Source organism: Rhopilema esculentum, chromosome 12, assembly GCF_057945365.1.
Source record: "Rhopilema esculentum isolate cy_ngs chromosome 12, ASM5794536v1, whole genome shotgun sequence".
In the NCBI taxonomy this organism is placed as follows: Eukaryota; Metazoa; Cnidaria; class Scyphozoa; order Rhizostomeae; family Rhizostomatidae; genus Rhopilema; species Rhopilema esculentum.
This window is the reverse complement of record NC_142826.1, coordinates 3,140,254-3,166,168: the sequence shown is the minus strand read 5'-3', so window position 1 is coordinate 3,166,168 and position 25,915 is coordinate 3,140,254. Positions and strand designations below refer to the sequence as shown.

The 25,915-nt window shown below is 36.0% G+C and overlaps 1 protein-coding gene across 1 annotated transcript; it reads left to right on the top strand.

The window, feature by feature from the left end:
* Positions 1-1,863: 1,863 nt before the first annotated feature.
* LOC135681137 (ankyrin repeat and IBR domain-containing protein 1) lies at positions 1,864-25,915 on the top strand. The gene is made up of 27 exons (XM_065195445.2): positions 1,864-2,020; positions 3,872-3,949; positions 5,317-5,716; positions 7,262-7,318; positions 7,799-7,930; positions 8,765-8,821; positions 9,081-9,155; positions 9,670-9,793; positions 10,333-10,421; positions 11,176-11,270; positions 12,296-12,377; positions 12,928-12,990; positions 13,763-13,923; positions 14,461-14,549; positions 15,170-15,251; positions 15,435-15,483; positions 15,955-16,028; positions 16,999-17,059; positions 17,740-17,826; positions 18,251-18,320; positions 18,818-18,963; positions 19,494-19,675; positions 20,009-20,057; positions 20,806-21,169; positions 22,260-22,418; positions 22,793-23,059; positions 23,204-25,915. The coding sequence occupies exons 3-27, from the start codon at positions 5,324-5,326 to the stop codon at positions 23,254-23,256; spliced, it is 3,060 nt and encodes a 1,019-aa protein (XP_065051517.2). The 5' UTR covers positions 1,864-2,020; positions 3,872-3,949; positions 5,317-5,323; the 3' UTR covers positions 23,257-25,915.

Below are 25,915 nucleotides of genomic sequence, written 5' to 3'. Positions count from 1 at the left end.
AAAACATGCCAAGCCTATCAGAATTTGACCCTACTTCAGCTGCTTTGTTTTGGATAAACAAAAAGCGACGACGGGAACATTCGGATATTTTGAAATTCCATGCTTCATATACAACCTTTTTAAAGTGTGGTCTTGGAAAATTTCCATAAAATAGGCCCTGAAAGATTTAGACAAACTTTTTCGTTGGTACGGAGCAGGGTTTTTTTAACGTGCAGTTCTTCACAAAATGTGCAGTTCTAAAAGCTTTTTATGCAGTTCTGAAATACACTGTGCATTTAAATGGATTCGATTATTGGGCCCATTTAAATGAAAAAATGTCTCCGTTTACACTCGTCCATTAAATTGAATCAGTTTTTTAAAGCGTCGCCTCATTTTATCATTGACTCTGATCATGTTGCTGCTTCCGCTTTGATTGCAATTTTTTATAAAGAACGAAAACGTATGTGCAAAAAATTAAATAGGCAACAAAAACCTGTCTGGGCTAAGCCCTAGTTGACCCAAAGAAATGAGCTAGGAGTTGATAACACGCTTTTGCAAGAATTCCGCCTGGAAGAAGTCGACGAATATCAAATGCTCTTTAGAATGTTTTGCGAAAATATTGATGAGCTCTTGCAACTCGTTGATTTTGATATTGAAAAAATTAACACAAGACTGCGAGAGGCAATACCAGCAAAGATAAAATTCTCAGCAAGGCTCGCTAATTTTGTTTGTCTTGCATCTCTATTGAGATACAGAGGCGATCTTGTGTCCGCTTTCCTCTTTCAACAAATTTATAAACTCTTCGCATTATGGAGGGTTAATGGGGGTCAGCCACAAAAGGCTTACATTTGACGGTTATTGTGTTTGATTAGCCAATCATTGCCACGTAAAAAAGCCAAAGTTTTTTCAAACGCATTTACAAAATGGAGAATTTTCCCAAATTCAGAAGGGTGTGGTCAGCAGGAATGTTCCCACGGGTAAAGCCTTGGACCCTCTGCTGTCGGAACCCTCTTTGCCCCTCCAATCTTCCGACCCTCGCTACGCCACTGGTCTGAAGCATAAACTACCTGTCCCTGCGCATCATGTAAATTTTATTTATACTTATAAGAACCAACAATTATTCTTTCTACATAATGCTCCAGAGAAAAATGTACAACTCTTAATTTTCCTTTAAAAAACCTGATATGGAGTAGTAATGGGTTTCGTTCTCTACGGAAAACAAAATACCATCCATCGCTAATACCACGTGGAGGACTGGAACTTGTTCTTGTTTACAGAGGACTGGTACTTTAGTTCAATTTTCAAGATATCAGATGAAGAGATACATTACTTCCAAGAACTAAGATTTGGAAACTAACATAGGAAGTTGGATTGCCAATGTGGTATTTCCCCTTTTAATAGCGATATGAGAGAAATTGATATTAAAGAAATCGATTAAAAAGCCATGGCCAAAAATAAAATGGTCAGAACGAAGAATAATCGTAAGAAAATCTTCATGGAAAACAAAACCCTATTACGTTTCCATTGACGACTGAAACATATATTTGTATCAAATATTCTTCATCGCCTCCTCTCTGCATCTAGGCTCGCTGCAAATGCCATACTACATATTACTAACGTTTATAAATTTAACGCTCCTATGAAAGGAGCAGTTAAACCTCTGAAAGGGCACTGGTAAAATTGTTGGGGAATCCTTACTATTTTGCTATTCTATAGAGGCCCTCCCGCGCCCCAAGCCAAATCATATTTTATCAATTTTGATTATTGCTTGTCTAAATTTTATGCTATAGCCAATATGTTGCTAGCAAGTTCTTTTGACATGATTTTTCCTATAATTTCGATGATCTACATTAAAAACGAAAACGGAAATTTTGGAGGAAGAGGAAGGCACATGAAGCACGAGGCAAAACAAAAGTGACGTCATAATCCTATTCAGCAGAATATCGGGAAGGAGCGTGGCGGAAAGAAGTTCTGCGAAGAGAATGCCAAATACATGACAAAAAAGCTTCCTGTGTTGAAAGTGAAAGGAAAAAGTATTAAGGTATATTTTTATATGTATCTTGACCATAGGTATTTTATAATGGTCTTGTTTGAAAACCGTCAGATGTAGAGTAAATTTGTTCGCTAAATCGCATTTTAGGCCTAACATAACATGACATTGGTGAATGGAATTTGAATCAATGAGACGATATCATGATAATAACATACCAAATCCACCCAGAATGCTTTTTATGTCTCAAGGAATATCAAAAGCATATAAAGACGGGGACAAAGCTAGATATCCAAAAGTCTATTACCATACTTTTTATTCTTGTATTAAAAATTGAATTTGTTTGATAGTTGAAAATAGCCTAACCGAGGCGATGTAAATTCTAGGATTACACGATTTTCCTTTTACAAGGAACCATTTTATAAGGAACCTAAATTTAGAATGCGGAAAAAATTGAAGAACCTTTTTTAATACAGATAAATTCCCTAAGGAACCTTCCAATTTTGAATATTTCTACTTTTGCAAATAATCAAGAATTAGGAAGATAAAAATGGAATAAAAATGGAATTTTCCTTCTTGAGTGAACAGCCATTTTTTCATACATCAAACGTCTTTCTAGTCTTCTTTCTGTTTTGACCTTGTTTTCAAGCTACAATTGATAATCTAGCAACACTTCTACAGAATTTAACTATATTATATGCTATTTACATGGCTAAATGAACTTTTGGTACTAAATTTTGATCAACTAATGTAAAAAATAAGGAACTTCAAGACCTAGGTGTTAAGCTAGTTCCCTTATAAAAGAAACATGTTTTCAAGAATAACAGGAACAACCTTAAGAATCTGGAAGCAATTTGTCACTCTTGCAAAGACACCCGCTACTGTCTACTTCCTGTTCAACTAAAAGTTGCTATGTAGTGTAGAAGATGTGAATGAACAAAATGAAGGTGTACTATTCACAGAAGAAGCCAGTATCGAAATATGTTGTCACCTTGATGTCAACTACGCATATAAGTATGTATATAATTCGCCACACTAAAGGTATTTTCAAGTTATAAAAAATAAAAAGAATATAATACAATAATTTACATTAAAAAAGAGAGACACCCCTAATTTCAGTAGCAGGGATAGCATTAAAAGGTCTAGTTGACCTTGTTTCCACAATGGTCCCCTTAGAGGTGTTGGTTTATCAGGAAAAAGAAACAACGGAAAAAAGTATGATACAGGAATTTTTTACTGCTGTTAGTTACAAACTGGCCCTTAGTAGTAGACATTTATGCCATCTTCCGTTTTGATAGGTTTTGAAAAAAATTCTCTTTGATCTTATGCTTGAAGGTGTTGATATAAGATGTTCATTTTAATGCTGGTGGAAAACTGCTCCATAACCAAGGACATTTTCAATGTAGACCTCCTGCCAGATATTGGCCAGAAAATTATAATGCTCAGAAAAAAGTACCACATCTTAAATGCTAACGCCAAAAATTTTAGATGCACTCCATAATGGAAATTATTAATCCATTTACCAGGAAGCAATAAATGATTGCTTAAGTACAGCTTGCCATTGTCTATAAGTCATACACCCAAACACAGAAACAAACTCAACCATTTTTATGCCAGCAAATAAGTTTTTCTTCATTTTGCCCCATTACGCTAAGGATTTCTCTGGCATAAGTTACACGGATTCCACCCAGACATTTTAGGAAACCTATAAATGTACTATCAAAAGTGTACTTTTCGGGGTAGAATAAAAAGACATTCTTGACTTGTGATGGTTTGCCTGCCTGTATTTTATGCTTGGAAATTGAAAGAATATATTTCATTAAAAACCTTTGCTTTGTAGATAAATTTAGTTCCTTAGCAAAGAAGAGTTTGATTGTACTTGTGAAATTCTTTTTTTCTTAGGCTTCAATCAAGATGGAATTTGGACATGGAGAGTTTCTTTGGTGAAAGTGCAATATCAATTATTGGTATACAAAACAGGTATATACATTATTTCTTTGTTTTTTGCAGCACACCACTGACTGTTTTTCATTACCATTGTAGGGCTTAAGTAAGGATTGTCAGTAATGTCCTTTAATTTTAAAAAATACAAGCTTAAAACTGATCATTTGATGTTGACGTTACTAAAAAAATGGATAAGCAAACCCAAATTTTTGAATAACCACAATTTTAGCATATCAAACTATATTTTCAAAATTTTTATAAATGTAGCCAAAAGCAACCAAAATAACAAACACTCTCATGAATCTACTTCAAATCGTATCTTCTCTTGAAAACAGGCTATGCTTGAAACATCATTAATTCATTCTTTATTTTTTCCTAGTACAATTTCACTTGAATTACTAGTTATATTATCTGGTGTGTGAAGGGGGGAGGATTCCTTCTGGTTAGTTTACCTACTAAGAAACCTCATCCGAAAGAAGAATCCTGCCTCTAGTCTTTTGTTGAATTTGGATATTTAAGTGATTTCTTCTAAACTTGTGTTGCAATCACTGAATTTAATCATTATTCTTGTTGTTGTAGTTGTTACTGTTGCTTTTTTCTTTAATCATGGTATTGGCATAATTTTGTGTCTTTCTGAAATTTTGCAATTTGCTGTGAGAAAAACAAAAGATAGGAAGGGCAAGTAAAGGTGATGAGTAAATTGAATAGCTTGGCAAAGATTAAGTAAAAAATATGGATTAGCAAATGCGTGATATGAGAGTGACATAGAGGATGCCTGTGCTGCGATGTGAGAATGTGATGGAATGAATGAGAAGGAAAAATCAATGTAAACAGGCCTAGGCAGAGTCACTACAAAGTCAATAAGTAGAATTTTCCAATGCTTTTTAAATGTTATAGAAATGACCAATAAAAATATGTAATAAAACACCAGTTTTCTACATTCTCCACCACCGTAATCTCTCTAAATGTCAAAGCATCTATGTTCCTATTGTCACCTCCCTTGTTCTTTCAAACATAAAGTGGAATCTGCTTTGTATGATTTTGGCAAACAAAGCTAAACATAGCTTAAGAACCTGTATTGACATTTTGTTAGCAGCATTTTTTTAATGTGATTTGCAATAAATCCTCTATTTGTGCTCTGTTGAATTGTGTATATAGCAATATCTCATTTCTGTTAAAATCTGACTTGACCCGCAAATTTTAGTAATGGTGATCCTGGCTATAAAGAATAAGAAATTATTTTTATTGGCTTGTCTCCATGTGCCAAGATACCTCAGAAGATAATGTTTCCTATCTTCAGTGTTTTTGTAAGCTGTACATGGTGTTGGCTCAAATGGAGGTATAATATCCTATCATTTCTGAATTTTGCCTTCTGTTGTTTCATGTTTTTCATTTCTTGCCAGATGAAAAATGGGAAACTCGTCAAACAAATTCAAGAAAGCATTGCAAGAAGGGAATGAAGTTGTAGCATGCCAACTATATTTACAAAATCCAGATATCAGAGAACGATTAGATTTGAACAGTCCAAACAAAGACAGCATTCACCACAACACACCACTTCATTATGCAGCCAAATACGGTATGAAATCATTATTAAAAGATTTTCTTCTACGAGGTGGAAATCCCAACAAACAAAACTCATTAGATCAAACTGCATTGCATATGTTGATGATGGCACCATCTGGTACAATGAAAAGTGTCGATCAAAGGCGACTTGACTGCCTTCATATGCTTTTGAAATGGAATGGAAAAGCCGCAAATGATAGAGTCAAGGAGAAGCTGAAGCTGGATGCAACAGATAATGTATGTTGCATATTTTTTAGCTTACATTAAAACTGTCATAAAAGATTATTCTTTCAATCTTTTGAATGTTCAAATATTTTTCGAATATTCATGAATTCTATATTCGTGGAATGTAGAGCTAATTTTTTTATTGACACATAATTCCTGCATTCCATGTTCTGCAGAGCATGATTGTTAAGAAGAGCAGCTGTTTTTATGCTCTGCCAACATTTGCTGGTATTAATTGTTATTTTTATTCCGTTTTTAAATTTACAAATAGTTTTCCCTCGTCTCAGCTAAGCCTTGTCCATTATCTCACAGTAAACACCTATTGAAGCCTATACTGTAAAACGTATGTAATGCCTAGGATCTTTTGCGAACAACAGCAGTACCAACCTACGTGTAATTGTATTGGCGTGGTGTGACTTTGCTAGTTTTTAGTTCAAAAATTTGCTGGCGTGGCGTTAAATTTAAAAATGTATTTAAAGCTTTCTATATTTTGCCAGTTTAAGAGCATTCACGTTGAACCCTTAGTGTGTTTGGTGTAGACATTTATTTTTCGGGATTCTCCTACCGTTTATACTAAACTTTTACATTGGAAACCACGGAAAATCATGCCGCTATAACACTTCCTTTGCGCTGAAAGATTTCGCTTGTAGGCATAGAATAAAAAGTATTTTTCAAAAACGGCAAATATGAAAACGGCATTAAAAGTTTTACCTTTAAAACTGAAGAAAGACGTTGTAGATGTAATAAAAGGCAAACTGTTCATTTGTCGTTCTTCAAATTTGCCACAACCCAACCCCCCCCCCCCCCCCTCATTAGAAAGTTGGTATCTGAGAAAGTGCAAATCTGCAATGTAATAAGAACCTCAGTTAGGATTGGTTTGATATGTTAAACAAAATTCAGGCGGGATCCAACAACAGAAAATATCAAAATAAAGGTATGAACAAGCAGTGGATAGTTAATACATTCTTAGCCAATCTATAGGGCGTGTTCGAATAAACATTTTCTCCTCTTAGATTTTATCAAAGTGCAAATAATTTCTTGTGACCCTTATTAACGGCACTTAAGGGCGTGGTCTGCAAAACATTTCCCGTGGGTAGACCCCTGGACCCTTTCTGCTAGATTCATATGTACCCAAAATCTCTCCCCCCCCTGATCTCTGTTTACTGTTTTCATTTTACAATCTTACAACATTAAACATTCTGAGGTATGTGAAAACAATACCTTACTAAAGGCCACACCCCGTCGGACAATTTTACTGCGTATCCTCCCGTGATGGTTGCTTAGCGTGGCGTAGCGTGGCGTGGCGTGGCGTGCCCCTTGAATTAAAACAAGCTAGCGATAGTAATCGGACACCAAAATTAGTGGCGTAAAGCCTATGGCGTGCAGAAAGCAAAATTTCCTGCATTGGTTGAAGCACTCCCCTTAAACTAATCTGATCAATCCCATTCCCTCCCCATTGCTTTAAATATGTCTTGCCTTTTTTTTCTGTGTCATGCTGAAAGTTTTATAAATTTAAGGAATTCTATAAATCATTCGCTTTTCTTGTTTTTTTTTCAGGAAACGAAAACTGCGCTTCACATGGCCGCTTTGTCTGGTCTTTCTTTGTGTGTTCAGGTAACTTTTTCGCTGACAATTTTTTTTATCCAAGTTTTTATATCTCACCTAGCTGTTTCGATTCAGTAGAGGTATCTTGATGATAGAGTAAGTTTGTGAGTTTAGAATCTTCACTGAATTTTAAATGGAAAAGGATTAATTTCTTTTTTATCTCATTTCTATCATTAAGCTGAGAAGCACATTTTGATAAAATTGTGTACGCCAAGTTACTTTATAATAATTTCATAGTTTGTAAAGTGTGACATATTATACAATGTAAACAGATAACATTTGAAGGAAGTCTACAATTGTTTGTTCTATGAAAATTGATTTCAGTAGCTTTAGAAAGTGCTCAAATTTCCCGTAAAGTAATAGCAGACAGCAAAATGAAAACGTAGCGGCTGTTAAAACAGCTAAACCGACGAAGAGGTTTCGCTATTTTGAAAACTAGACAGAGGATTAAAACTTTTTCAGTTTATTAATCTAACTTTGTACCTTCAGAGTTTGGTTGCAAATGGTGCTTCACTGTTTATTGAAGACAATCAAGGTTTGACAGCATGTGAGGTGGCAGAGAAGGAACAACATCATGCTGTTGCGGCGTTCCTCGAGGCAAAAATGGTCTTTAATTTGCAGGTAGCGTGATGCAAATACGTTCTGTTATTCTCAATATAAGATATTATGTTAATGAATAGATACAAGATTTTTTAGTTTTTTGTGGTAGCATATCACGAAAAAGGATCAGCTGTCTCTGAAACCCTATACAAGTATTCATGGGATACAAACTCAAAAAACTGAAACCTTTAGTTGTAAACTACATATCAGTAATTACATCATTTTTCCAATAATTTTAGTGACGTTTTTGCAAGCTTTTACTTTAGATTCCATATGCAAACATTCTCGTGTAAGAACAAACAACTCTCTAGAATACAAGGACCTCTAATCAAAATGAATTCTAAGCCTGTTTCTAAAGTGCCCCCCTTAATAGTCTTAGGGGGTTTCAAAGGAAGAATTCATGACCCTTGTACTTTATTGTTGGGTTCAATAGTAGTATAACCTCATGACGTAAGAAAATCGGTGATATTTTCCCCACATTTTCTGTTGAAAATATGTTTCAGCTACTGTCGGTTGTAGTACGTTAGTATTTTGTTTATTAAGGCCTATATTTTCGTGCTGGCCAGGCAAATTGGAAAAGGATGTTTTTATCAGAGGCACCATCTCCTAGCCTTTTTCCATCCAAGGGTAAATCACAAGGCAGTGGTAATTGTAACCCTGGTGTGGGAGGCTTAGTGGTTGCTATGGCTTGCCCAAGGCCAAACTACAACCTAGTGGAGTGAAGGAGCTGGTTTAAAACGGAGTACGTTAGAGTTAATTCATTGATAAATTGTTCATGCTAGCTGTGCAGCTGAAGAATTTTATCATTGAATCATATATTGATAACCCTAGCTTAACTCTTGTCTGTAATAACAGGAAGATGTTGTTTTGGATCCAGAAGAAGGAACCCTAGATACCCTACAAGATGAAGAGGCATGTATCTTAATATTGATAGAATTAACCCTTATTTTCAGTAAAGCAATGCGTATTTAGAATGGCTTTGAAAAAGCAAACATTTTATAACATATTGGCTGAAAGCTTTTTCGTCTGACACTCCTCAGAGCATAAAACGTCAGAATTTTCAAGTTTTGTATCGCCAAGAAATATTTATTTATGTATATCTTTTGGTATTTTGTCATAATGCTTATCAACTTGCTATAAATTTATATTTTAATTGGTCATTTTCTTGTAGTATTTTGGACTCTGTGCTCAAGATCTCCAGGAAATTAAAGATCAATTGATAGTAGAAACATCTGATATGCTTCAGGTATGCATTCTGAATAAGACATTGTCTCCAATTGAAAATCACTTTGTTGTCCAATAAAGAAGCTTTTCTGCAGGTGTAACGAGAGGCAGTTTTTGTTCAAATGTTTGTTTTTATTCCAAAGATTTAGTATGCCGTGAATTCCATTGGGTCAACTCCAAGAAAAGAGGAGTTGTGTGATACAGGCTGCCCGAGTCTTTGCAAAATACTGGATTGCAAAACAAAAAAGTATTTTTGGCAATACCTTAATGTTTTTGAAACCTTAAAAAGGCCCACCTCTCAATGCTTTATTTCTATTTCAAGTTGAGACACCTCGTTTTTGTTGTAGCAAAGGATAATGATGCATTTAGTACAAGAATTATTTGATAATTATGGTTGCTATGGGTTTTGCATTAGATGACGTCTATTTTTTGTCGTTTTATATATTCAATGTGTTGAAAATATTAATAATGAAGATTATTGCATTGAGCTTGAAACTCAAATCGCGCAGTGTAAATTGAAGTATTTCTCACTTCAGATACCGTTATTCACCGCTGAAGGGCTCCTACGCAATCACGAGTGGTCACGAGAACAGCTTCTTGAGGCATGGATGGAGGATCCACCTGCTGCCTGCGAAAAAGCTGGCGTCAAATTATCTCAGGGTATAGTAAATATGCTCATATCCTTTGCGTCTTTTGCGAATAGAACCATATGTTTTTCTGCATAACAGCAACACAATCTTCGCGAATACAGAAGGTGCTAGAAGACATTGTTTAAGAGTGCTGATTCTCTATGAGAATTAATAATATTTACCTGATAGCAGAATTCACCTTTCATCTCCTGCCAGTGAATTATTTGCATATTTTCTAATAACAACATAGAACTCCTTACAAACTTGTCATAAATTGGAACGGCAAGCCTGACAAATTATTTGCAACACAAATTTTCTTTTGTGATAATTAACGAGTAGGAGAGTCTTGTCTAGAGCTGCGTTCAAGGATCTGAAGACTGCCCTTTCTACAGAATCGGTTGTCCTGGAAACCCAACTGAAAGTCTTCATGCAAAAATTGTTTTTGGTTCTTTTTGTCAGGAAGTACTTTCCTCTGCTTTCTGTTATTTTTTGGAAAACAACTTGTCTTTTTTATTCAAGTGGGATCAAGGGTGAAAACTTCTCTTTTTAACTTCAGTGTTTTCTTTGTAGATCATATTGCTTTAGATGCTATGAAAAACAGACTAAATGGTGTTAAAAAAAGACCGGATGTTTCAGGTGGTGACAGCAATACCAACAAGGTATGTTTCATTTGTCAGTTAGATATGCTCTTAGCAAAAGCTCTTAAAATCTCCTGCGTTGTTTAGCTTTTTGCCGGGCAAACCTACAATTTGTTATTTCATTAGTCTTAAGCTCTTTGGAATTGCAAACATTTTGGATTCAAATTCAAAGAGCCTAGTCAGTGAATGCTTATCATATATTGTGTTATTGTTATTGAACCAAGCCATCGTCAGTAAAGATCCAGTATAAATTGACATCTTCTGTCATGGATGCATCCACAACTAGCATTTAATACCAGCTGCAAGCATCTTAACGCTAATTATATAAACACTGGAGTATACGTTGCTTTGTCGGGATTAATCAGGGATTATATCGTCTCAAAATCGTCAATACATCTGTTTGAAGCACATCGAGCAAGATTTTCTTAAATTTTCAAGCAGGATTAGTGTAATTTGCCCGGGATTATCATATAAGGATGGCTCAATGATTAGATTCGCGGACTGCAGGTCCACGGGTCCTAGGTTCGAGTACTTGTCATGACCATGCTTTCACATAGAGTGAGAAGACTCGCCAGCTCTCTGTTATTCCAGAAGTAGGAATCACAAGGTGTGGTCACATCAATAGAAATTACCAGGACATTACTTGATAAACAAACTTCTCGGGGTCCCAGAACTACGCCTGACAAATAGCAAATGGCCTTCGTGTTGTAAATTAATGATAGTATTTTGAAATATCTAGAAACTGGTTTTTAAGTAATTCAAACATTTTTTGCAGCACAAATGCGATATATGCGATGAAATTATTTCAAGTGATGAAAATACCATCGATGTTCCCTGTGGTCACATGTTTTGCAAGGATTGCTGGGAAAGGTATTTAAAACTGTACAGTTAAGAATTTTTTTATTCTCGTGTTTATACAGTTATCTGATAAGGATTTTGTGGCGTATAAAACTTTAACGCTGGCTGGCTATTGAATATTTTAAGTTTCTTGGAGTTTGCTTCTGTGAAAATGGCAACATGATTATATCATTGTTCCCAATTCCTGAAGACTGTATTTTGTGTTAAAGCATATAAAAGCGAGAAAGACAGCTTCTCAGTAAACTATGAAAAAACTGTGCAGTATCGACCCCAGCTGCACAGTCGTAGGCTGTAAGGTTCTATAACAATTGCTTGTGTAATTTTCGTATTGTTCAATGTGAAATGTGGCAAAGTTGTGATTTTTTGTTGTTTTATGTGAAATGAATACAAGTTTTTTTATTTTTTCTCAAAAAATGCGGCTTCTATTCAAGAGAACTTTTCATTGAAAAAGTTCAAATATTTGAATAATTTCCCACGCTTGTTCGAATATTCGAATGAAGAATTCGAATGCTGAGTTGCAAAGAAGTCGAAAGTTCGATTTCTGGTAAAGGATTCGCAGCGCAGTTGGTGCTGGAAGTATGGCGATTTCCAGTACGAAAATTCAGAAAACCTTGACCTATTTACATGGAGCAAAATTAAAGCAGGTGTTTTGTTGGGGAGACGAGCGAGTGAAAATCTTCAAATGAGTGAGGCAACCCTCCGTCCTGGAGTCAGAGAGCATGCGTAATAATAACTTCGTTCCGTGCGCATGCTCTTTGACTCCATGACGGAGGGTTGCTTCACTTATTAATAAACTTTCTCTTGCTCGTCTCCCCAACAATGTTATCCTATCAGCACCGAATGGAACAGGAACCAATTCGTGCATGAATAAAATCCAGAACCGCTGGAAGGTTCCTTGTTACTGTAGACCTGCCCACCCCTTACCCTATATTACCAGCCTGCTAAAATTATCCTTTTCTTAATTGTAAGTGCACATAAAGGTTTTGACTAAACATCTTCTATTGTTAAATACTTATGTCCAGTCCTTTCTGTGATAGGTACCTTTCTACAAAAATAGTCGACGGGGATACCCTGAATATATTATGCCCAGGTCACGAATGCAACAAGCTAGTGCCCGTGGTAAGTAGAGTTGTTTTTTCAAAGACTTACTTGTAAAATTGCCTATATTACTTGTATACCACGCGGTCTTAAGCTTCTTTTATACACAGGCACCGCGAAGAAAAGAGAGAGAGAGGGGGGGGGGGCTGAACACTTTATATACTGAGCTTTTTGCCAAAAATGCAAAATATTAAGAAATGAACCACCAGTGAAGCTCTTTATTCGGTTTTTGCTCTCCCCCCTATTTTAGACCTTCTACTTTTCTCAACTCTCCGCGGTCCCTGATACTACATGATTTTGTTTCAAGGTATCTAGGCCTTTCTCGTCGTAACCAAATATCTGCTATATATGTCAGCTCATCGTAAGTCTCGAACCTGTTTGTGTCATATAATTTTTGCAAGAAGCAACCGTTATATTCCCTACAAAGCGTCTGCAGTTGGCAAGATCAAGATTTGCAAACTCTTTTTATACTAGATGTATGAGAGACTAATAAGTAGCTATCATGTCTTACTGATACTGTAGTATTGTACTGTTACCCTGTTAATCTTTCTTTTGTTTCATTTCTTAAAAGGAAATCACGGAGAGGTTAGTGTCCAGGGACATGGCAAAGCGATATTTGCATTTTGATATTAAGGTTAGTTATTCATACATTATGCATTAGGACAAAAGTATTGCAACACCTGCGACGGCGATTAATGGCGGATCACGCAATAACTTTTGTTGTTGTCTGATTAAGCTATTGTTTAATCAGCCAATGGCGCGCAAAAAAATTGCAAATTCAGTGAAGCATTAATTCGAATATTCCATTTTCACGTACACGTACATGTCAGGAATTACAAAAGTAACTGAAACGAGTGATAAAATCTTCTGGTTGTAAGTTCACATTGACAAATAATTGCTAAATACTATTCGACAAATTATTTTTATTAATGATAGCACAACCTTGAAAACAAAGATATAAAAAATGACAATTTTAATAATTTTCTTGCATTTTTTTAAAAATGTATTCGATTATTACACTAAAACATCCTCAGTATTTGACTCGGATGCTTGGGATAATATATTCTGGTCTTCATAATTTTAAGTAATATTCTTGAAGGCCAGGAAAAATTTTACAAAAGTTACGTAAGTTAATTTCATTTATTTTAAATAACTTTAGACTTGCTAACTCCCAGGAAACCTTGTATATCAGGGCGAAATATAAGCATCTAGTTTTGACAGTTGCCCAATGACCTAATTGGCTGTGAAACTCCGACTTGCAACCTACAACTGTCAGATTTGTCAGATTTATTGCACACGCAAGTTGCCTATAACAAAAAGGCAAAAAGTTTTGCTGTGATTCTCAAACCATCTTTTTTCATGAATTCGCAGCCATATTGCTTACTGTATATTCTCTGTTTTTCCAGGCCTTTGTCGATACCAACCCTAATTTGCGATGGTGCCCGCATCCAGGCTGTGGTCGCGCTGTAAAGTTGCCGTGTCTTCCATCAACGTCACGAGGGATTGATTTTTCCACCAGTAACAAAGCGAAATCAGTTGACTGTGGCCAAGGTCATTATTTTTGCTGGTAAGTTCGATTACCTCTCTTTGTTTATTTTTTAACGAATGTTGTAATGCCCTGGAAGAACAACTCGTGCATATATTGTCTCTAAAAAGATTCGAAAAGGGAAAATTGTTCATTTTTGCATAAATAAATATGTGGACCCTACACGCTTATTACTACCAAGCTGGTACCATTGCCTGTGTCAGAAATCGTTTTGGTAATTTGTTCTGAACAGAGAAATTTTAATGAAAACAGTGGCAAAATAGTTGGGCTGCTATGATGAAGGAAAGACGCAAAAATCATAGAAAACGAATAGTAAATTGTAGTGGAAAAAGAAAAAGTAAATGAAAGGATGGAAAAACAATATGTATTTAAACATGAGTGTTAGGTTTCCAGAAAGGCGTTTCAGGGGGCATAGAAGTATATTTAATAAGACCGAAACGAATTTATTTATTCAATTCAGTAGTCCCTTCACTCTTCATGTTTAGTGTGTAGGGTATATTTATTGTAATCACTCTTTTTTCTCATTTGAATTGTATTTTTCTTTGACTTTGATTGAAGGACCTGCCTTGACGAGGCTCACGAACCATGTAAATGTGAAGTATGGCAGCAATGGAAGAAAATCGTGGAGGAAATCAATCCTACCAAGGGTTTGTAATAATGATGTTAAATTTTTTTATACTTATATTATGTTTCAAAATAGATAGCTGCAGAGTCAAAGCTGTACAAAGAGCCAAAGCTGTACAAAGAGCCCAAATGTTTTATTCAAAAGTAATGTTTTATCAGGTGGAATGTTTGATTTTTAGATAAAGCTTGCTGTTTTTATCAAATAAGTTTAGCGCGTTTAGATCTGATATTATTCTTTTCTGAGGGAGGGAGGAGTATGAATTATTTTTGGTATGAATAGAGTTTTAATGTGTTCGTTTAAAACAAGGTGTCTCGTTTAAGACGAGTGATGATTGAGGAAGGTTTTTGCGCTCGTAGTTTACAGTGTATTACTCATATTTAAGTCAGTGAGATTGGGACAAGCCAATTTTAATCTTTCATTGACTGCTGCAGACACACATTAAGAAATTTCATACCGATCAACTTTCTTTCTGGAAATGCGTCTAATTTCTGACTGTTTCTTTTGCCTTCTCAAAATTAGAGTTTAAATTAGTATATATTTGTTTTTCTGCCTTGTTGATTGCTATATAAATATATATATGCTCTATTTGCGTCCATCTTTACCAGCATGTTAAAAAAGAAATTTCTCATTGTAACTTTTTAGCAAATGAACAGTCAGAGGAAAGAGAAACAGTGGCTAATGCTTATTGGCTGATATCCAATTCAAAAAAATGTCCTAATTGCCGGTAAAGGAACTTTTGTCATACCAGATATGTGCATTAAAATCTCTTGTTTTGGAAACTTTGCAAAACGATTGCCTGACTTTTTTGTTTTTCCTTAAATTTATTGCTTGTTGATTTGGTCAGCTGTTTCCTGTAGCCTAATTGCATTTTTTGTCGTATGCTGATTGTGTTGATCAATTTTTTAAGGAGTCACATCCAAAAGAACGAAGGCTGCAACCACATGACCTGCGCAAAGGTACCTGTTTGCTCTTAGCTCGAGGCTTCTCCCATCTTCAAATACTTGCTAGCTTGCCTTTAATTTCAGCCAGTAATTTCAGGCAAAAACAAGCCTGTACACATGCTGTTAAAAACTCATACTTTTACAGGTAGCCCGACAGTTTCTGCGGAGTAGAGAGCGATCTTGTTAATGTATGCACACAATCTCCTTAATGTATGCGCACAGAGAACAATCTCCTTAATGTATGCACGCAATCTAAGATCGAAGTTGTTGGTTTACGGGAAGAAAATTCACAAAACTGCATAATTGTAGCTATTTATCTGTGTCTATGTAGAAAAATTAGCCTAGCTGAAGAAAATACTGGAAAATGTTTTTATATTATATATTCCATCGACTGAAGGCTTAGTCATTAAAATGCTGCTCTACTAAGTAATTGGATCTTCTTAGAAGAAGCTCAAGTTTTATTTTCTCGGCTAATTCTTTTTCTAGTGTAAGCACGGGTTTTGCTGGGTTTGTCTGGAACCATGGAAAATTCACAGTGCAGAAACTGGGGGCTACTTCAGGTAGGTGAACTGAATGCCTGGGTTTACATTTTTCAACCAAAATGCACTATTATCAGGGCTGAAACTGGATCAGGATTAATCTTCGAGGTCTACACCCATCATTCTGCTCCGTCGTAAAAGATCAGTGACTATAAATTGTATCTTGTATGGATAGAAAATTTAAGAGTGAGCCTGTCTTCATGCTAATGAAATGCTGATATCGTTGTAGGGAGATTTATGCGTTCTTATTCTCGGTTTGACATGTGTAGTGTTTTCTCGTTGATACATAGTTTTGATGTTTTTTAAACGATGATTGAGGAAAATTCAATCAAGATATTTTGTTGCCAAAGCACAAAAATGATTTTGAATGATTTCAAGAAAAACTAACCCTTATCTGACTGTCTAAAGGTGTCCTCATGTTTCCCTTCAAAAAGTTGCTTTAATTTGTCGTCGTCGTCGTATGGTGCCTTGTCAGATTCTGAAATTGGCTGTTACAGTATGGTACAATGTTTTGCTTTCTACCAGTTGAATATTATCCATGCATCTTCTTTCTAAAGCTTTCTTTTTCCATCCGAGAAATGTCTGTCTTTATCTTCCTCGGTCTCTTTTCCTTCTATTTTTCCAGTTACCATTTGGTATACGGTGCCTTGTGTTCTTAGAGACTACATTGTATCTGCAGTATTTGTTTCCTTAATTATCTTTTTGAAGTATAAACATCAGCTATAACTAAAGGTAAGCCGATTTTTATATAACAAGGTTCGGGTCGAGAGTAACGTGAGAGAAGGAGTGGGCGTTCGATTGGCTTCTCATTTTTTACCAATCAGTGGCTTTAAGTCTTTCTCTCTTCACAAGTCATAGTCTATTGGATGCACCAGTCATGCTCAATTCATCAGATATGAACAAGTTCAAAACCATCTTAATATAATAACCTTTGATTTGATTGTTCAATGACAATAATTTATTCATATTTGATTTATTCTCTTTCTTATAGATGCAATCGATATGAGGTTGTTAATACTGTTGAAGACAATTATGAAAAAGAGCAACGAAAGGTAATAAGTCATTTCTATTCTTAGTGTCCCTCAAGAACCAGCTGAAGTTTCTTGTATAAGTCTTGTTGCTATGCCGCAACGCATGTACAGGCGACTTGTTTGAGAGATTCAGTCACGAAGAGCTATTCATTTTTTATAATCATTGATAATATTTTTGTTATTTTTTAAAAATTTCTTTATTATTTTTTTCTCGCCCTTTCATTTTTTTAACTTTTTTGTGTTGATTTGATATTCATTCTTTATTGTTTGGCTTTTCGTAACTTCTCATTTTTTTCTTTGTTGTCAATGTTTTTTTATTTGATTTTTATACACTGTCCTATTTATTATTTACTATTTTTCATCTATAAACATCACGTATTAACTAAAGGTAAGCCGATTTTTATATAACAGGATTTGGGTCGAAAGTAGGCTTATTTATCGTTGATTAAATGCAACAAGCTGTTCAGCAATGAATTTCAAGATAACAAATTTAGCCTTGAGTATCCTTTTTGGCAAACAGCATTGCATTCCATTGCCTCAAATTTGAAATGAAAATATTTGAAAGATTTCGACAAGCTTTGGGTTTTATTTATCTGATCTTCAACCTAGATGAAAGACTCCGTTCTCAGATTAAAGCTTCTCTGCTAATCGACTGTGGAGAATGTTTGTTTTTTGTTTTAAATGGTTTCGCTTCGTCATAGATTGAGAAGGAACATGATGAAGCAGAAAGAATAAACAGATTTATGCACTATTATACTCGATGTAAAAACCACGAAAACAGTTTCCAGGTATGGTGTATTACAAAAACGAGAACAGTTTCCAGAACCATTCATCTAAGCAAACTGTGTAATTTCTTTATTACAACATCATATTATTCCAAATATAATGTATGTATTTGGAAATGTCACAAGTTCTTTTAACTTTTATTTGTTTTGACCTAAAGATAATTTAAGAGTTATTGCCAGTGCCCTTTCAAACAGCATAATTTGTCTGAAGATTTGTGAGTGGAAGCTTCAAATTCATTCTTGGTAGACGGGACTTGTTTTTGCCCTGCACAATCCATCCCGAGATTGGGTTCTAAAAATTATCATTTATTTTTGCATTTTGTTTTTACCAGGTGCTGTTTATGCCTTACATGATTCCTGTAATATAATGATGGGTTTTGTAAAAAATTTTGTTCTTTTTACTTATAATTTGTTTATTTCCATACAGCTGGAGTCAAAACTTCTAAATGCCGCACAGGAGAAAGCCACTGGTTTGCAAAAGACTGCTGCGGAGCTTGGTACATTTTCGATTCTGTTTTACATACGATTGGCTTTCTAAAAGCTTTAGAAATTTTAAAAACCCGGTTGTAAAAGTTTTTGATATTGACAAAGCATGGCGTGTTTTTTTAACGCTTTGACATAAAAAATCAAGGGCACGGCACATTCTTCGCTATTTAATTTGGATATTGATAATTCTCTTGCTTCCCTGAATGATCGGGGTGGAGAAACACCCTACAGCTATGTCTTGCTGAAGAAAAGAGTGCGACTCTGTAAAAAAAGTATTTCAAGAAAACATTTGGTCATTTGTACTCTCTATACGTCAGTCGGTTCGGTTCCTTGCAGTGTTTTTTTGGTGGTGCCTACTGCCTACTTTTGTACCAATTTTTGGAAATGCAAAAAAATATTTTTCAGTGCATATTTTTTTGTTTCTCAACTGTGAAGACCTTTGTTTATTGCAAATCTTGGATGTATTTAATTTTGAACTTATCAGCCCTTTGCATACTTCTTTTTCAAGATGAAGGGTGTGTCGTTGATGTCAACTTTATAGAAGAATCGATCAAAGAGCTTTTGAAAGCGCGACAGATTTTGAAAGGATCATATCCATATGGCTACTTTCTGGAAGACGTACGCGGCGAAAGAGCCGTCTTTGAATCTTTGCAGGTGATTAAGTCGTCTGTTTTTAAACTTTCAAATTCCTAAAAAGAAACGATTATCCTTGTGTAGCAAGAATTTTTCACTTAGCCTCTGCTACGAAAAGCAGCAATGTGTTGGATCGGCTGCTTGCTGACAATCTGATCGTTTTGGGAGTAGTTTTATGAGTTTTGCAAGTAAATTCTGTGGCCTTTTTTGGAGGTGATTATGAAGTAACCTATATTTAATGTTTATGGATCATTCATGGAAGCAAACATGCAGAACCCAGAGCAGTCTGATTTAGGATGATCATGAACTGTCGTCTGAGAGTTATCAAGTTTTACTCTTTTTTCTTTCCTTTGTTCCTTAAAAATAATAGAAAATCATTCTGCTATTAGAAAACATTAAGACATCTGAGATAAACCAGTGTCCATTTGAGAGACTCCCAACTTGATAAACCCCCAGAATACCCCTACCCCTAGTAAATTTTCAAATGCTGACCCGAATTTTGTCATGTTTGAGAAATTTAGAAGATTTACGCAAGATTTATCTCAAAACAGGACGAAGTGGAACAGGCCACTGAGATGCTATCGGGAATGGTTGCAAGGCAATTTTTGAAGACACCGAAAAACAAGATCATTAGCGCTGCTCGTAAACTGCGACGCAGAAAGCGTGAATTTCTCTCTGCTGTCGAACGAGGGCTGATTCCTGATGATGATGATTATGACTTCACTGGTTCAAAGTAAGTGACCAGTCAATTCAAGTTATGATTTTCTCCAGTTAAAGGAATGTTTTCACCAGATATTTGCCGCAGGAGGGGAATTCAAATCGTTCTGGGATTTTAGAAATGCCTCTTATGAGTGTATGGTTTTTCTGTACGAGGATTGACTTACTTTTAAACCCGAGTTAGTTTACATATAGTTTTAAGCGGGACTGTGTGGGTAATATTGAGTTATAGAAAGTGTTTTACATTGAAATTTATGCCATGACCTGAAAGATAGATGTTAAATGTCTTTATGAGGGCATGGATATTCAAATAGGTTCGCCCGTTCATCAATTGAACATTCTATTTCAGATCGTTCCAGCAGAGTACTAGGCCACGTGCAATTCATAGACGGGAATCTGTAAGTGACTTTCTTACACTTGAATCAGTTTTTCCATCCACAGAACAATTATGGTCAAGCCACTTGTGTGTACTTGTTTTTCATAGCAATTATGGCTCTGACTGATTAATTGATAAGCACAAATATTGCATGTTGTAAGAGGTACTTTTGTTAATTCAGATTATATTGCTGCTTTGCGTCATTTTGATCAGTAATGTTTAATCATTTATGAGCTGTGAGAACATAAACTTACTCCATGAGCCTCTGTTTCGCTACTGCCTCGTTTGACTGATGCTACAACAGTTAGGCAGTAGCGAAACAGAGGCTCATGGAGTAAGTCTAGTGAGAACACAGTTACATATCGAACGTCTGACAGATCCATTTTAGCGGTCAGATCCATGTGATGCAAAATTTAGTATTCAGCAAACAAGTGAAGTAGAGTCCGTTCGTCAGTGACACGGAAAAGGCGATGTTTGTCCTCTTAGATTAATTGAGAGAAGCCTAGGTTTAATGATTCTGGTGTGTGTAAAGTATTGATGCTGGAATATCTCTGCATCTGTGTGCTTACCTTAAAGGCAATCGACTTAAGCGGATAGGGTCATCTCTCAATCGGTTCTAGCCAATCAATAACCCTGTGATTGGTATCACGCGCGCTGATTGGCCGATCGCTGACTGATTGATGGCTTAAGCCACTTTGGTATCCTGTAGTTTCAAATAAGACATTGTGAGTTTTTGAACAGAATTTACTTTTTAATAACCTGATTTGTAGGGTGACGAAGACAGTTCCTTATTATGGAGTGAACTTCAAAGGCGACGCCAGAGATCACGCCATCGCAAGACATCAGATACATTAAATTCAGACTCTGATCAAGGGAGTTTGCCACTAGACAACGAAATCCTTCACTGGCTAGAAATGATACGATTAGAACTCAGGGAAGCTAATTCTAGTGATGGGGATAGAAACAGACAGGGTGCAATGTTTAAGCTTAGAAGGAGAGTTGAAGAAGCCTACCGCAAGCGAAAAATGAATTCAAAGAAGAAGAAAAGCAAGCACGGTGGACCTGATGCTTATCAGGATATCACCACTCCTGAGGCTGGCGGAGCAGGGGCAGGCACCAGCAAGGACCGAACTGGTCAGTGATTTTGGCCTTCGTTGTTTTCTCGTTCAATTACTAATGAAACTTTACGTTAAATATACTACTTGATTGTCTTAAATATGCTACGCAGTAGACTTACTTCATGAGCCTCTGTTTCGCTACTGCCTCTGTTGTAGCGTCCGTCAAGTGAGGCAGTAGCGAAACAGAGGCTCATGGAGTAAGTCTAGCTACGCAATTAACCCGATCTCTTCAGCCTTATGTTGGCAGTATAGAGCGAGCTGACTGGGTGTTTAGGAAAATGCCTTTATTTTGTTCAGGGTCCAGAAAAGAGTTTATCTGCTCTTTCGAACAATGCCCTTAAGCTCTATAAAACCAATTAAAAAGAAGGTTTTCATTGTGGCACTTTGGGTTCTTCTGTTTTCATTGGTCTTCTATACGGTTGTTTACCTCGTGTACCCATGTCTTCTGGGTTCTCATCTTTTTGTTTCTTGAAAAGATTGGATTGCTTCTAGTTTCGGAAAGCTGACAGGCCCATTTTGTTCCAAGGGAAAGATATTTTGAAGTACAATTTTCACTGACATTTACCCAATGTCTTTCTCTTTTATTTTATAAAGTATAAATTACAACTGTCCGGAGAAGGGTAAATCATACCTCACCACTTCTACAAATGATTCATCTAATTAATTGTCCTATTCGTTTCGTATCTATTTTGTAAATGGCTTTGAAAAAAGCAAACATTTTACGACATACTAAAAGCTTTTTCGTCTGACACTTCTCAGACCAAAAACGTCAGAATGAGGTTCCGAAAGAACACGATGGAAAATATATACCCAGTTGTGGATCGAAATAGGCCAATCAGAAAAACGCAAGCACAAGACCGTATAAATTAGAGTATAAAGTATAAATTAATAAAATTGTGGTAGTATCCATCCTTTGTTTATTTTCTGATTCACGTATGTGTTAGGCTATTTTCTAAGTTTTCAAATTAGAAAATTGAATTACCTCGAAAATTGTATTCATAAATTTCCACGCAACTTGAATGCAATTTTCATTGTGATGTTATGAAACTTAGAAAGATTCACTTTGCTAGAAAACGCTTCTCAATAACGTTCCTGTGCGTATTTAGGCCGACCGCGAGTTCGAAAGGTCGTTCTGTTTACGGATGAAAGCTCCTCATCAGAGGAAGAACATGGCTACGCAAAGAAGGCCTCTCGTGCAGATGCGCCAGTAATTGTCACTGATGACAGCGATAGTGACACTTCGGACTTTGGTGTGACTGGTCTTCGTAAGTACCACTTGTTTCATAATATGCACCAAAAAAATCGTGTTCTGGGTTTGCAAAATTGTCTTCTTAGTGGGGGGTGGGTAAATGAGACAGGTAGCAAAATGAGAGAGCCTAATGCCAACGTTAATTTTAAGTCGACATTTGATTTAATCTTTTCAATATTTACCCGTTTTTATGTGCATGATTGCTCAGTATTGTAGTAAATTGTTTTTGTATTTTGGCACGTTCCTGCGACCGAACAACAAGTTTGATCTGGACCAATTAGAATCTTTGCCAGATAACTGGTATTCGTTGCATGACGTGGCACACAGTGACTAAACAATCTTGCTTTATATCGGTCAGTTGTTTTGAACAGTTTCCTTTCCCTTGCGCAGAGGCTGCTGCGGCATCCATAGTTGCCCCCACAAAGACGTATGTAGCCCAATTTGATTACAATTGTGAATCTGCAAGTGAGATATCTTTAGAAGCTGGTGACGTTGTGGAAGTTCTTGATCAACGGAAAAGTGGATGGTGGCTCGGCCGATGTAGAGGCAAAGAGGGGCTTTTCCCAGCAAGCTTTGTGGTAGAAATTGATGCCGAACAGCCGAATGAAGCAGCGCCCCTAGTTCCTGATGTCCCTGCGGAACAGACGAACACAGAAGGTAATGTACATTCGTAATTGTCAGTCGTTATAATGAAATCTGTCTCAAAACGTCATCTCTTATTTTTAAATATTATTTTATGTCGATTTGTAGTGTTCGTTATTTAATTTCGTGTGATTTGATTTTCAATAATCTTTTTTTTAGAACTTGACCATTTGCTACAACAAGCTTTAGAGTTGTCACTTGCAGAGAAGTAAGACGTGAGCTTTGTCGTACCAAAGCTGCACGATGTATTCTGATGGTAGCATGCCCCAGGAAGTAGCGTAGAGAATCTCGTATTTTCCCAGTTTATTGGTATCTGCTATAAGTGCGATAGTGACAAACTATTCAAATTTTAGTTGCCTTTAAAACAAGGACCTCATCAAGAGAGATATTTAGTTATGCAAGGAAATGGCCATAAAAAGCATACAATAGCGAATTCGCCAGGTTGTCCATCAAATTGAAAGGATAATCCGGTACTGTACATTTCACTTCAAAGTATCTCACTCAAATATACGTTGCAAAAATGTTGGCACATTTGCTCAAAGCACTGCATACCTATTTTGCCTTCTCAAAAGCGCCATTCTACAAGGAAATGATCGCGGGTTCATAAAAAGTACATAAATAAATACATTCTTTGCTGTTTTGACCCCGGCCTTGACCAGCTCCACTTGGTGTCCTTAGACCTTGACGCCTATAACCTTTGCACCTTTTCCAGCTTGTCCTCTAACCTCAAGACCTTTAAGCCTACCTCGAGGATGTTACCTCAAAGAAGGCGGACAAGATAGGGTAAGGCAACCCTCTATGTTGAAGTCAAAAGCAAGGGCATCAAACTACAAAAATTTTACGCATGCTCTTTGATCCAAGTCGAGGGAGGAATAATTCATAACGCTAATCGAACATAATAGGTGATGAAAATTTCTCGTCAAACTCACCTATGGCTTCTTCAGCAAATGTAGGTACAACTACCTATATTTAGCGTTGCTCTTCGCTGTGCGTATTTCTCTCAACACATTGTGTGCCTGAGGTTGTATGCATGTAATAAAACTTGAATTCTATTAACTAAGACTTCAATTAGTTTTGTAATCTGTAATTAATTTTTAACTTTAAGTTAATATACTTTTCAAGTGACGAATTCTTTTGAGCTCTTCTAGATTTTTAGAAGTAAATTAAATTTGTAATAAATTCTAAGTTTTTTTAGTTAATTAAAAAGTCTTTTTTTAATTTATCTTGTTATTATTAAGCAGATACCTTTAGTGGGAATGATACACACTCAAATCTACACATCAGCTTGCGAAATATGCACCCTGTTTTGAAGAGACGAAATTTGAAAGCATCATCAAATAAAGAATATTGGAGTGTAGAACAGAATCTGTTTCTGAAATTCTAATTGAAGTTTTGTTTTATCAACCAAAGAGTATATTTGCCAGAAGAAAGAAATCTCAAAGATTTTACTTCTCTCTTGTTTCGCGTGTGGCTTTTTTAAAATGCTGCGTTTTGCAACCGTATTGGTGTTATTTAATGCTGTTAAGAAAATTGTAGTTTAAACGGGTACACCTCAAGCCTTTTTCCGCTTTGGCGATACCCAAGTGTAGAAAAACTGTGAAATTCCAGAAGTGATTTTGATAGGAAGGTACTTTTCTATAGGGATAGAAAGTCGAAAATTAGAACTGAAAAAATAGAAAATCTTTGCACGAAAAAGACAAATAAACGCCATAAAGTAATTTATTTCACGACAGGCAGCCAAATGTCTGCAAAAAATAGATTGCTCCACACCGCTTCGAATATACAGTTGCGAGAAAAGCGATTTCGGAATATCGCTTCCCAATCTTATTTTGTTAATTGATGCGAAATATTGTAAGAAGCTGTGATTTTACGTACTGTGTTTTTATTTTTATGAAATTAGTATTTTAAATTTCAAATTCGTGAATTAAGAACTTTTGACTTTTAATTATGTTTAAACATACGTTCATTAGATATTTAGTGTACAATTTCCTATGCCGTTCGTTTCTTGATTCAAGAAATAAAATTCTTTATTTATGACGTCACAAAAGTATAATTTAACAATTTTTGAATTTGGTTCCCATAGCCTGAAAGATCATCATAAAATACCCTTGAATATGGAAAATTCATTCATATTCATATTATAATCGATCTCTTTTCATAGCCTTATGAACAGAGCCAAGATAACAGTAATCTGGTAGCATACTTGAAATATTTCGAACGTCATATCTCACCCTATTTTTGACAAAGTTGATTTTGCATTCTAAGGCCTGGTTCAAACGTCGCACTTCTCATGTGCCGAGCCTAACTCGAGAATAAAGTACATGAGGGGCGCGACGTTTGAATCAATTTGGTACGGCAGATTTAGTTAGGAATGGCAGACTAGTTTGGATCGGCAGAGCTTGCCGAGCCGCACGGCTCCAGCACGGCACGGTTTCAAGCGTCGAACTTGTCATGTACCGAACTCAATGCATAATTATATTTCATTTAATTTATTTTGAAAATTTATCTCATAACATTGGATTCTCGTCGCCGTTTTGCTTTGTTTCTTACTTTTAAACCAAGATACTTCTTGTAACAATCCTAAAACCCATTTTGCGTGACATAATTAAGTTCGAGGTTTGAAACGGGAGTCGCGCTAAACATGCTGAAGTGTCGCTCCAAACAGAGCTAGGTTTGGCACATGAGAAGTGCGACGTTTGAACCAGGTCTAAGGCTAGATTTTTTACGTAAAACCACACTTAAGAACTCTATCAAGAATCAAGTAACGATTTAATTTTCCCCAAGCAGCTAATTTATTTTAAATCGGCTATCGTGTAAAAGAATAATGACTTTATGGATGCATCGGAATATGAATTGTTGAGAATGTGTGAA

Excerpts from the sequence above, each read along its gene's own strand:
- LOC135681137 (XM_065195445.2), top strand. The coding sequence starts at position 5,324 with ATGGGAAACTCGTCAAACAAATTCAAGAAAGCATTGCAAGAAGGGAAT. Across the intron at positions 9,156-9,669 it reads AAACATCTGATATGCTTCAG|ATACCGTTATTCACCGCTGA; the intron begins GTATGCATTCTG and ends TTCTCACTTCAG. Across the intron at positions 14,550-15,169 it reads GGAAATCAATCCTACCAAGG|CAAATGAACAGTCAGAGGAA; the intron begins GTTTGTAATAAT and ends GTAACTTTTTAG.